Source organism: Cololabis saira, chromosome 21, assembly GCF_033807715.1.
Source record: "Cololabis saira isolate AMF1-May2022 chromosome 21, fColSai1.1, whole genome shotgun sequence".
Classification (NCBI taxonomy): Eukaryota; Metazoa; Chordata; class Actinopteri; order Beloniformes; family Belonidae; genus Cololabis; species Cololabis saira.
In genome coordinates this window covers 37,141,590-37,154,568 of record NC_084607.1, presented here as the reverse complement: position 1 = coordinate 37,154,568, position 12,979 = coordinate 37,141,590, and the positions used below count along the sequence as shown (strand labels likewise).

The following is a 12,979-nucleotide window of genomic DNA, read 5'->3' as shown; positions in this document are numbered from 1 at the left end:
CCACTGGTTCTTGGGGTAACTGTACCAAATATTAATGTCCATGGACCACTGGTTCTTGGTAACTGTACCAAATATTAATGTCCATGGACCACTGGTTCTTGGTAACTGTACCAAATATTAATGTCCATGGAGTACTGGTTCTTGGTAACTGTACCAAATATTAATGTCCATGGACCACTGGTTCTTGGTAACTGTACCAAATATTAATGTCCATGGACCACTGGTTCTTGGGGTAACTGTACGGGTCACTGTCAAGTCCAACTGCCTTTAATTTAAGCCCATAATTGGCTGTTATCCCGTCTTGTCCACTAGTTGCAGCTGTTTTTACCACTCGGCGTGGTCCAGTGAGAAAGTGACGTCAATGCAGACCCTCTATAAAGCATAAAAGAGCAGTGGAGCATAACATGTTATCAAAAACAGCATTTCTAACTGAATAGCTTATTGTCTTATGGAGTTAGATTTACTCCATATTGTCATGCTTCAGCAGGTTTTATACTACAAGTCTATACAGTATGTACTCTTCACATGTGCTCAAACCTGGTGAGATTGTAACAAGTATCAAGACATCATTATGTTTTCTGTACTCTGCATTGGGATTGTGTGATAGTTGCAGCACTCTTTATGTATGACAAACTACCAAAAAAGTGGGTCAAGAAAATACAAAAAAACAGAGACAGTTACATTTATTCAGCCTCCACTACATTCCTGTTGCTACCAGGTCTTCTTCTTCTTTTGCATCTGTTTGTGCTTCAGGCGGCTTTTCAGGGCTAAAAGGTCAATGTATAGGATCTGATTGAGCACCGCCGAGGCACACAGCAGTCCGCCGTGCAGAGCGCCGGCCATCCCGTTGCAGAAGACGTCCTGACCTGCACACAGAAAACATTGAGGAGGCGTGTCAGTCAGAGCATGCATTGGCTTTCAGTCCAGTGGCTTACAGGTGGTTCTCTCTGACAGAAAATCCCTGAAGGAAAAAACCTGAGCATAGCTGAAACATTATGAAGACACAAGAGATTCTTGAATTGTGAAGGCAGATTTCTCTCGGAGACTGGTGATTGGAACGTTGATGTTTAGTTGTAGAAAGTTTGAATCAGGTTTGCTTGTTTCTCCTTAATTCATGTAGCTATACTGCCTGTGTTGTGAATGGTGGAAGCAACTAAAATCCATCCATCCATCCATCCATCCATCCATCCATCCATCCATCCATCCATCCATCCATCCATCCATCCATCCATCCATCGATCCATCCATCCATCCATCCATCCATCCATCCATCCATCCAACCAACCAACCAACCAACCGACCAACCATCCAACCAACCAACCATCCAACCAACCAACAGACCAACCAACCAACCAACACGGATACATATAGAGGGAATGTGCATTACGTCACAGATGCGACTTCACAATGGGTCCCACTGAGTGTCAGAAAGACTGAGTGTCAGAAAGACTGAGTGTCAGAAAGACTGAGTGTCAGCGTAAACTTTCAGTTTGAGCAACTGGAAAACATCTAAAATGGGAAAGAGCTGTTGTGCGATCGACTGTACTCATAGATTTAGCAAGAAATCGGAGTTATCGCTTTACAGACTGAGGAAAAATAAGCTTAAGAGAGACAAATGGATCGCTGCAATTCACAGAAACAACTGGATTCCAGGAACCAAAACGTGGATTTGCGGTTCCCATTTTGTATCAGGTAATGTTGAATTTTTGGGTAGCTAACGTTAAACGGTCAAATCATAAAGTTCGGTGACCTCATCACTTTAATTTCCATCCATCCATTATCTATACACGCTCTTTCCTTTGCAGGGTCACGGGGGTCTGCTGGAGCCTATCCCAGCTATTTTCAGGTTAGAGGCAGGGGTTCACCCTGGACAGGTCACCAGTCCATTGCAGGGCCACATCACTTTAATTTCTACAACAAAATCTGCCTTAAAGTAGGACCAAGCGTCAAGACTTTTGTAAGCCTTCAAGCTTTGCTTCGTGTATTTCCCCGGCTTGGAAATTAAGTAGGACATATAAATATCAGGAAACTGGATTTGTGGACAAATATTAATGTCCATGGACCACTGGTTCTTGGGGTAACTGTACCAAATATTAATGTCCATGGACCACTGGTTCTTGGGGTAACTGTACCAAATATTAATGTCCATGGACCACTGGTTCTTGGTAACTGTACCAAATATTAATGTCCATGGAACACTGGTTCTTGGTAACTGTACCAAATATTAATGTCCATGAACCACTGGTTCTTGGTAACTGTACCAAATATTAATGTCCATGGACCACTGGTTCTTGGGGTAACTGTACCAAATATTAATGTCCATGGCCCACTGGTTCTTGGGGTAACTGTACCAAATATTAATGTCCATGGACCACTGGTTCTTGGTAACTGTACCAAATATCAATGTCCATGGACCACTGGTTCTTGGTAACTGTACCAAATATTAATGTCCATGGCCCACTGGTTCTTGGGGTAACTGTACCAAATATTAATGTCCATGGCCCACTGGTTCTTGGGGTAACTGTACCAAATATTAATGTCCATGGACCACTGGTTCTTGGGGTAACTGTACGGGTCACTGTCAAGTCCAAATGCCTTTAATTTAAGCTGATAATCAGCTGTTATCCCGTCTTCTCCACTAGTTGCAGCTGTTTTTACCACTCAGTGTGAGTAAGGGGGCTGGTCCAGTGGGAAAGTGATGTCAATGCAGACCCTCTATTAGCACATATTTTGTGGAGGGATGGGTGGACACATTGACATGTTATGGGTTTTTAATTTGGACTCAAATGGAACGAGTTAGATTATAAATGGATATAATGGAACTGGACTGAACTGTAAAACTGCATAACTGGACTGAACTGATTTGAATTGAATTTCTACATGTTTGTTCTGATTATTAGCTGAGCTATGTAATAACATTTTCCTTACTGTTGTTAGGCTTCCAGTGAAAATGTTTATGTTGGGATCAGTAAAATTAGGACTTCCCCGTTCAAATGCAACTACAGGAGAAAAAACCTGCTGGTTCCAGGTCACCTTGGTTATGATGCTGGCTCGGTCTATCATACTGGTAGAATATGTCTTTACTGCAGGATATTTTGAAGAGATGTTTGTCGCGTCACCTGTTAAGTACAGTCCACTTATGGGCGTCTGTGGCCGTGTCAGAGCAACGGTTTCTGGGTTGAAGCGCTCCACGTTGTGCTCAGCCCCGTACATCTCACCTCTTGGTGCACCCAAATAGTGGACATTAGTTAACGGGGTGGCGGCTTCCACCATTACCACCTGAACACACACATGGACGGGAACTTTTGAAGAAATAAGCTCAGTCACATGGAAAAAGAATCATGTGGTTATATGAATAACAATGCATTTAAAATAGCTGTATACTGTATACGTATCTCACAATACGATACACGATATTGAGGTCACGATAACGATACGATATTATAGCAGTATTTTTTTAACAACCTTGAATGAGGAACATATGACTGGAAAAAATTGTCTTTTATTTGAAAGACAAAATACAAAACAATGCTGTGTGTTTGCCCTATTGTTACAGTTAATGCTTTACAACTGTTTAAGTTTTAAAGAGAAAGCCAGGCCAACCATTTTCCACAAACTGGACTAAAAGTAAATGTCAGGTTTGCATTTTGCATCTTCATGCAAGTACAAATATTTTGCCACAAACTGAATAGTTTCTCTCATGTATGAATTGACTTTTTTCTTTTCCAGAAAATGTAACAACTATAATTAAATAAATAAATAAAAGTAAATAAATAAACTATGAAGAGTTCCAAACTCCAAATGCAACACCACTGTTATTGATCTTCTGCAGAGCTCAGAGCTTCACCTGCTCCAGCCTGAGGCCGTAAGGTGAACCCCGTTATCGTTTCATCCTCCCACCGTCGGGGACGAGCTCAAAACCCTCCAAGCTCAAAACCCCCCAAGAGTCCCGTGATCAGGACTGCAAAACAGTACTAGTTTCTTCTGGGCGTAGTCAGATTTTGGTCCACGGGTCGAGGCGCGGCCGTCACGTGATCCCGCTGCACCAATAGGATGTGCCTTACTAGTAAACACAATATATTCATATTAATAACCCAATATCGCGCTACAATTTGTCACCTCCACGACACGTATCGTGACGTTTTTGTATCGCGAAATTTCGTGGCACGATATATTGTTACACCCCTAATACTGTATATCCTTGGATGAATTAAAAATGATGACAAAAAGACAGATATATCAACATTTAAAAGAAAAACAAACTCAGGGCAAGTGCATAAAAGCAGCAACGTGGGATGATTGGGACGCACCTTGTCTCGTAGCTGAGGGAAGATAATCAACGCCCAGTCCAGCAGCTCTTGCGCCATGCTGTTTTTCAGGTCCACGTAGTCTTGGCCCCGCTTGCCAAGTTTAGTACCCTCCCATTCCTCGAACCACTCGTACCGCGCCATGGTCAGCAGTGTCATACATGACTTACCTGTGGGGGGGGGGGGGGGGGGGGGGGGGAAACACAATGTGGAACACCTTGGAACAGGCGAGCAAACGTGATGATTGGACGAAGCGTCTTCATCCATGCCAATCCCTCACCTGGGTGTCTAATGCTGGATGTTGGGTCTTTAGCAGATGGGAAGGTGATGAACATCATGGGTATATTTCCTAATACCTCCTCTCTGCCTAGAGAAGAGTAACGCTCCATACTTCACGCATATGTCCACAAACAGATACAAAGCACTACGTTAGTTAGTTCAATACAAGAAACCCAATATACAACACGGTTAAAGTTGTGCTCTATTCTTTATTTTTTTTGTTCTAGCTGTGTACATTTCTGAATTTGTAGACAAGTGAGTGAAAAAGCTGGAGGATAGGAAACCTCTATTTTTGACTAATTTGCCAGAAATAATAAAACATCAGACAAAAAAGTAAAAAAAAAAGGGCTGAAAAGTAAAACCTACAGCGCGTCCAAGTCATTGCCTTTATACATCCAAAAGTTGGTGGAAACGATGTTCAGTTCTTCCTTGGTTCCATCCAGACCAACAAAGACCAAGAAGGAACCCATGCCATGACGCACCTTACCCAACAGTGAACGGATCTCTACGGCAACAAATGGAGACTATTAAAGACACACAGGTAGTTAAACTTCAGGCATGTCTTAGGGACATCAAGGACTGGATGTCCAGAAATTTCTTGCTTCTAAATTCAGATAAAACAGAGGTTATCATTCTTGGTCCAGAGCATCTTAGGAAGGGATTAGATGGTGTTGCGATGGCTTCCAGTGCAACTGTGAGAAACCTTGGTGTTGTTTTCGATCAGGATTTGTCGTTTAAACCATATGTTAATCAGTTTTTGTAAAATAGCGTTTTTCCATCTCCGTAATATTGCAAAAATTAGGAAAATCCTCTCGCAGAGGGATGCAGAGAAACTAGTTCATGCGTTTGTATCTTCTAGACTGGATTACTGTAATGTGTTGTTAGCAGGATGTCCAAGTAATTTGCTGAATAGGCTCCAGCTGATCCAGAATGCAGCAGCACGAGTACTGACAGGAATTAGCAGGAGAGACCACGTCTCTCCAGTGTTAGCGTCGCTCCATTGGCTACCTGTAAAATTCAGAATTCAATTTAAAATTTTATTACTTGCATATAAAGCCCAAAACGGCTTAGCTCCGCAGTATTTACAAGATTTGATAGTGCCTTATGTTCCTGGCCGAGCTCTCCGCTCCCAGGGTGCAGGTTTACTCGTAGTTCCTAGAGTATCTAAATGTAGATTTGGAGGGCGGGCGTTCTGCTATCAGGAACCATTACTATGGAACCAACTTCCAATCTGGGTTAAGGAGGCTGACACCACCTCCACCTTTAAAACTAAACTTAAAACCTTTCTGTTTAGTAAAGCTTATAGTTAGTGTTTAGTAAACCTCTAGCTGGTGTTGGTAAATCTCTAGGTAGTGTAAACTTTAGTGCGTTAGAGTCAGTAGTCATAGTCGCAGCTATAGAACAAAACTATAATAGTTAGTCTCAAATATAGCTTTGCGGTAGATATGCTGCTATAGGCTTATGCTGCAGGGGGGCACCGACATGATCCGCTGGGCGGTGCCTCTCACCCTTCTTCTCCTCTCCTTTTCCCTGCCTCTCTTCTCCATTACCATTTTTATTTATTATAAATATCTCATAGCTATCATTTTTGTGCATTGTTCCTGTAGTTTCTTGTGCCGGCCCCCCTTTTTTCTCTTTTGTGTATGTTTGCAGGCCGGAGCCTCAGGAGCTGCGTTCTGGCCTGTGTTCCCGGCCCTCCCCCCCCTCTGGTCATCCCATTGCTTCTTCCACCTGCCTACGTGGATGTCTGCTGTTGCTGCTTCCGCCTGCCTGCACCCCCCCCCTCTGGTCATCCCGCTGCTGCTTCCACATGACTGTTGTGTGCTGCTGACGCCCCCCCCCCCTCTGGTCATCCCGCTGCTGCTTCCACATGACTGTTGTGTGCTGCTGACGCCCCCCCCCCCCCACCTCTGGTCATCCCGCTGCTGCTTCCACATGACTGTTGTGTGCTGCTGACGCCCCCCCCCCCACCTCTGGTCATCCCGCTGCTGCTTCCACCTGCCTGCTGTGTGCTGTCGACGTCCCTGACTCCCCCAGTCTGGCCTTCGGCAGGAGGGTTCCCCCCTTATGAGCCTGGTCCTGCTCAAGGTTTCTTCCCTCCTAAAGGGGAGTTTTTCCTTGCCACTGTTTGGCTTAAGGCTTTTCTCCCACTAAGGGAGTTTTTACCTGCCATTGTTTATATAATAATTGCTCGGGGGTTTATGTTTATGTTTATGTTTATGTTTATGTTCATGTTCTGGATCTCTGGAAAGCGTCTAGAGACAACATCTGTTGTATTAGACGCTATATAAATAAAATTGAATTGAATTGAATTGAAAGGTAGCTTCCTCCACCATACAAAGACAATCAAACAAATGAAGACATTTCATTAAGTTTGTTCAAACATGCTACCTGGTTTGTCCTGGATGTGCTGAGGTAGAAATTTCTGGAATGTGTTGAAGATTCCGGCGTTGGAAATGACAACAGGAGCGTGGATCTCAACCTCTTCTTGTCCTTTGAGAACAGTCACACCTGAGGCACAAGCACAAAAAGGACACAACTAATATTACTGCGGATAAGATCAGAGGGTTTGCAATCAAAAGAGTTGGAATCGAAAATTAAACAAATTCAAAAACGCAGGCTCTTCATTGCTGATAGCATTGGTCCATGATATTTAATGTTTTATCCTGTTAAAGTCATTCATTGCTTTTGTCAATTAAATACTGAGAACTTGCACAAAATAAATCTTAACTGGTTTGTATAAAGTTTCCCCATTTTCAAAAATTCATGCAAACTTAAATTGAATTGAGAGGAGTACAGCACGACATGACAGAAAACAATCAATAATTAGATTGCTATGGTTTTTCTTGGATTTGTTTTGTGTTATTACTTATATTTATTTATTTGCATAACCTAGCACAATTCAGAACTCAATTTCTAAATTTCCCTTGTGTTTCTTTTCCTCTTTTCCTGCACTTTTGCCAGTCTGATAAACTTTAGTTACTGGACTAAGTAGCTCTCAGAGCGAATAACAGAAGAGGACTGCATTTGATTGGACTGCGTTAAACTTGTTTGCTTTTCGTGTAAAACGCTTTTAAAATAACTTTGTTGTGAAATAAACTGTGAATTTGTTCTGCAACCAGCATCTTTTTGACGTCACATATGAAACTGAGCTGCAGACTGCAGTTTAAAACGCTAGCATGAACAAAAGCTTGGCTTCAGTATTTTCAACAGGGCTACGTTGGGTCACTGTGGTGCTTCTAAGAAATAAACCCACACACTATCTACAGATGTCGGTAGGTTTTAAATTCAATTCAATTTTATTTATATAGCGTCTAATACAACAGATGTTGTCTCTAGACGCTTTCCAGAGATCCAGAACATGAACATAAACATAAACATAAACATGAACATAAACATAAACATAAACCCCCGAGCAATTATTATATAAACAATGGCAGGTAAAAACTCCCTTAGTGGGAGAAAAGCCTTAAGCCAAACAGTGGCAAGGAAAAACTCCCCTTTAGGAGGGAAGAAACCTTGAGCACGACCAGGCTCATAAGGGGGGACCATCCTGCCGAAGGCCAGACTGGGGGAGTCAGGGACGTCGACAGCACACAGCAGGCAGGTGGAAGCAGCAGCGGGATGACCAGAGGTGGGGGGGGGGGGGGCGTCAGCAGCACACAACAGTCATGTGGAAGCAGCAGCGGGATGACCAGAGGGGGGGGGGGGGCATCAGCAGCACACAACAGTCATGTGGAAGCAGCAGCGGGATGACCAGAGGGGGGGGGGGGGGGGGGGTTTATTGGATCTTACAGAATCTTTCCACCCTCATCAGCCAGACAAACTACTCATTCCCCCTCACATGTGCTTCCCCACCCATCTCCACACCTGGTTTCCATTGTCATCAGTTCCCCTTTATATACCGGCCCACTTCCACATGCTTCCTGCCAGATTGTCTAGTGTTCAGGCCTAGCTTTCCAGCGTTCCTTAGTCTGTCTGTTTCTGCCTGCCTGCCACTTTGCCTGATTCCCTGTTTTTGGATTTTTGCCTGGCCCCTTTGGTTTTGTCTGCCTGATCTGCCTGTCTGCCCGGTTTTTGACTCCTGCCTACGTTTGACCTGATTAAAGCCTCTTGGACTCTGATACTCTGTTTGGTGTTGTGCTCTTGGGTTCTCTGTCTTTTGAGCTGTGACAGTTTCCCCAGCATGCGGTACTCACCACAGGCCTTCCCCTGGTCGTTGACAAGGACGCGCTGCACGGGAGCCCTGACCAGCACCTCACCGCCTGCCTGCTTAATGACCGGGATAATGTGGAAGGCAAATTCACTGGCGCCCCCAATCGGGTAGTAGGCCCCACGTTTGTAGTGGTGGAGAAGAAGTGCATTGATGAGAAAGCTGGACTCCTTAGGAGGGACACCTACGAAAGAAGGAGGGGACACAAGATAGTTAGAGGTGTGCGCAGTCTTACTGAGCTCTGTTTGAAGGCGTGTGTGAGGGACTGGCACCGTAGAACAGGTACGCAGACAACGCCTGCAAGTCCTTGTTCTTTGTGAGGCGGATCATCATTTCTGAATGGTTGGTTCCAGCTAGATGAAACACGGAAGATATGCGGTATATCAGGCCGGTCCAAATCAGGAAGTTAGCCAGCCAGAAGGGTAAAATCTTCAAAACCGCAATCAGCGGGGTCCTCCGTGAGGCAAGCTGCAAGAACACAGTCCATTTATTCATCAGACAGGTCTTCACGTTGTCTTACAAGCATTTTCAAATGCATACAACAGAGTTTGTTGGTATTTTATAGATGTTCTTTTTTTGACGGTCTGTCATGTGTGTGCCACGGAGCACACAGACCTACAAGGATGGAATCAAAACCTCTGGACTGATGCAAGTAAGAACAGAGGCCCAAGATCACCGGAGCCTTCAGCTGCTTGAGTTTAATCTATACTCAGGTAAAAAACAGCCAAAAACAGCGGGATTGGTGCTAATAGAGGATATGCATTGACGTCACTTCCCCACTGGACCACGACCCCTTACTCGCACTGAGTGGTAAAAACAGCTGCAACTGTAGGCAGTTGGACTTGACAGTGACCCGTACAGTTACCCCAAGAACCAGTGGTCCATGGACATTAATATTTGGTACAGTTACCAAGAACCAGTGGTCCATGGACATTAATATTTGGTACAGTTACCAAGAACCAGTGGTCCATGGACATTAATATTTGGTACAGTTACCCCAAGAACCAGTGGTCCATGGACATTAATATTTGGTACAGTTACCAAGAACCAGTGGTCCATGGACATTAATATTTGGTACAGTTACCAAGAACCAGTGGTCCATGGACATTAATATTTGGTACAGTTACCAAGAACCAGTGGTCCATGGACATTAATATTTGGTACAGTTACCAAGAACCAGTGGTCCATGGACATTAATATTTGGTACAGTTACCAAGAACCAGTGGTCCATGGACATTAATATTTGGTACAGTTACCAAGAACCAGTGGTCCATGGACATTAATATTTGGCCACGAATCCAGTTTCCTGATATTTATATGTACTTAATTTCTACGCCGGGGAAATACACGAAGCAAAGCTTGAAGGCTTACAAAAGTCTTGACGCTTGGTCCGACTTCAAGGCAGGATTTGTTGTAGAAATTAAAGTGATGAGGACACAGAACTTTATGATTTGACCGTTTAACGTTAGCTACCCAAAAATCCAACATTACCTGATACAAAATGGGAACCGCAAATCCATGTTTCGGTGCCTGGAATCCAGTTGTTTCTGTGAATTGCAGTGATCCATTTGTCTCTCGTAAGCTTATTTTTCGGCAGTCTGTAAAACGATAACTCTGATTTCTTGCTAAATCTATGAGTACAGTCGATCGCACAACAGCTCTTTCCCATTTTAGATGTTTGAGTGCTCAAACTGAAAGTTTACGCTGCCACTCAGTCTTTCTGCCACTCAGTCTTTCTGACACTCAGTGGGCGTAACCCACTGTGTTGCATCTGTGACGTGATGCGCATTCGCTCTATTCATACCTTTATTGTTTGGTTGTTTTTACAAATTTTTATTTTTTCGTCGCCTCCCTCTCTCCCTACCTTCATCAACCTCATGAACTCATCAATGCTCTTGTCTTCTCCAGGGAACTGCTTCTTCAGGGAAGCTGCCATCTCAGTCTTTCCCGAATGGATGTGGTATTCCCTGAGAACAAAAACATACACAAGAGAAAATAATTTAAAGGCTAATGGAGGGGGCACAATGTTATTTATTTCCTAATTTGTTTCCCTTGGAGACAAATTCAAATGTAAGGGAACACTATCTGGAAACAAATGCAGACAAGTAAGGACAAGAGTAAGGACACGCATCCCACCTGCGCTGGTCAGGCTGGCCCAGGAACAGCGTATCATAGTGCTCTTCCAGCTTTGCAAACTGCAGCTGTCCTTCTGTGATCTGATCCAAAGCAACCTTCAACAAGCTGTTCTCATGGAGCTGGCCCAAGTAATGGATGCCTGGTGGAGCCGGAAGAGTTTAAACAAGTGTCCCTCCTACATCTCACTTTTTTAGGTACCTGCAACTTCGACATATGTTGGTTGGGATTTTTGGGTCTGGGGAATGCAGAATTCCTAGATAAAATTATAAAGAGTTATGGAAAGGGACACAAGGCAGCAGTTTACGATTCTATGATGATTTTTCTCTTTTGTGCATGTTTGCAGGCCGGAGCTTCAGGAGCCCCCCCCCCCCTTGTCATCCTGTTGCTGCTTCCACTTGCCTGCGCCCCGCCCCTGGTGCTGAAACTTGCGATATAACTGTGAACCATTTTACATGCAGAAAGATAGTTAAATAATTCAAGTAATGCTGCCAAGTCTTTGTTTTAGAGCACCATTATATCATTTCCATCTTATTCAGGTATTGCAGTCACCCTGAGTGGTTAAAATGTGAGGTATCAGATACTTTTTTCCACAAAAGAAACTTACCTACATCAAACTCAAATCCCTTATTCTGAAAGGTGTGTGTGCAGCCGCCAGCCTGATCATGCTGTTCCAGAACTACAACCTTCTTTCCAGCTTTGGACAGAAATGCTGCTGCTGCCAAACCTCCTATGCCGCTGCCAATCACCACCGCGTCCAGTGCAGGGGGAACCCTGTCCACTCGGAACCCTGCAGGGGAACGGTTCTAGTCAGCATGGGGGAGGTGGGCTGGAAGCTTTTCTTGGCATCTTCAACACAGACATAGACAGCTCTTATAGATCGGATACATTGTCTGTTTTTTCTGAGCCAAAATTAAACAAACAAATATAATACTAAATAATTCAAATTGTTAGTAAAGAAACATCTCCTGAATGAATACAGTGCCTTGTGAAAGTATTTGGCCCCCTTGAACTTTGTGACCTTTTGCCACATTTCAGGCTTCAAACATAAAGGTATAATACTGCAATTTTTTGTGAAGAATCAACAACAAGTGAGACACAATCATGAAGTGGAACAAAATGTATTGGATATTTCAAACTTTTTTAACAAATAAAAAACTGAAGCTACCTTATTTTGTGATCTAATGTTTTGCATTGTATACCTTTAATATCTAGATTTTGCCTAATAGCAGCTGCTAAGGGCTCAATAAATATTGAAAATAGTGAAGGAGAAAGAGGGCAAACCTGTCTGGTACCTCTTTGCAAGTTAAAACTTGTTGAGACTTGATCATTTGTCCTTACGCATGCCTTGAGAGAGCTATATAATATCTTTATCCAGTCGATAAAAGATTTGCCAAATCCAAATTTGTGTAGAGTTGCACATATAAATTAAGATATTAAGTGTTAAAGTATGAAATTCTTTGTTTTGTTTTCTTATCTTCTCTTTAATTGTTGTTTTTACATGTACAAAATCAAATCAAATCAAATAACTGAAGAGGATTTTCTGCGTATTATTTCTCATATCAGGTGAAGCAAAAGTGCATTCAGTCTTTGTATCAGATGGTCTTAGTTAGTTTTACCTCTCTTGAGCCGGGCATCCCTCTGTTTGCTGTCGGTGACCGGAGGCCCCAGAGGTCGGAGGCTCCTCTCACTGAACACGGCGTGACGTCGGCCCACGGTCCGGTAAAAGAGCACGGCCACCAGGACCAGGAAGACGACTCCCAGCAGCCACCACCACATGGCAGAGAGGAACACTGATGCTGGAGAGAGGAACACTGATGCTGGAGAGAGGAACACTGATGCTGGAGGGGAAGACTGCACACACGCTAGCAAAAACAATCAAAAAGAGTTAGAAACAGGGGAATTCAAAGACAAATGCAGAGGTTGAGAAGGATCATTTGAAGTGTGAAGGCTGAGCAGAAATACGAGTTAGGGAGAGAGGAAAGAGATCCAATAAGGTTTCCCTGAAAAAAAGTATGGAAAAGGAGGTGGTGATATTGAGGGTTAA

The 12,979-nt window shown here is 43.5% G+C and overlaps 1 protein-coding gene across 1 annotated transcript; it reads right to left on the bottom strand.

Annotated features, from left to right (window-relative positions):
* Window positions 1-711: 711 nt before the first annotated feature.
* LOC133421600 (all-trans-retinol 13,14-reductase-like) lies at window positions 712-12,711 on the bottom strand. Its single transcript, XM_061711252.1, has 12 exons — window positions 12,552-12,711; window positions 11,540-11,722; window positions 10,936-11,074; window positions 10,664-10,766; window positions 9,072-9,267; window positions 8,786-8,983; window positions 6,978-7,097; window positions 4,953-5,091; window positions 4,588-4,697; window positions 4,311-4,477; window positions 3,120-3,279; window positions 712-866 (listed from the first exon to the last, which is right to left on the bottom strand). The coding sequence occupies exons 1-12, from the start codon at window positions 12,709-12,711 to the stop codon at window positions 712-714; spliced, it is 1,830 nt and encodes a 609-aa protein (XP_061567236.1).
* Window positions 12,712-12,979: the final 268 nt, after the last annotated feature.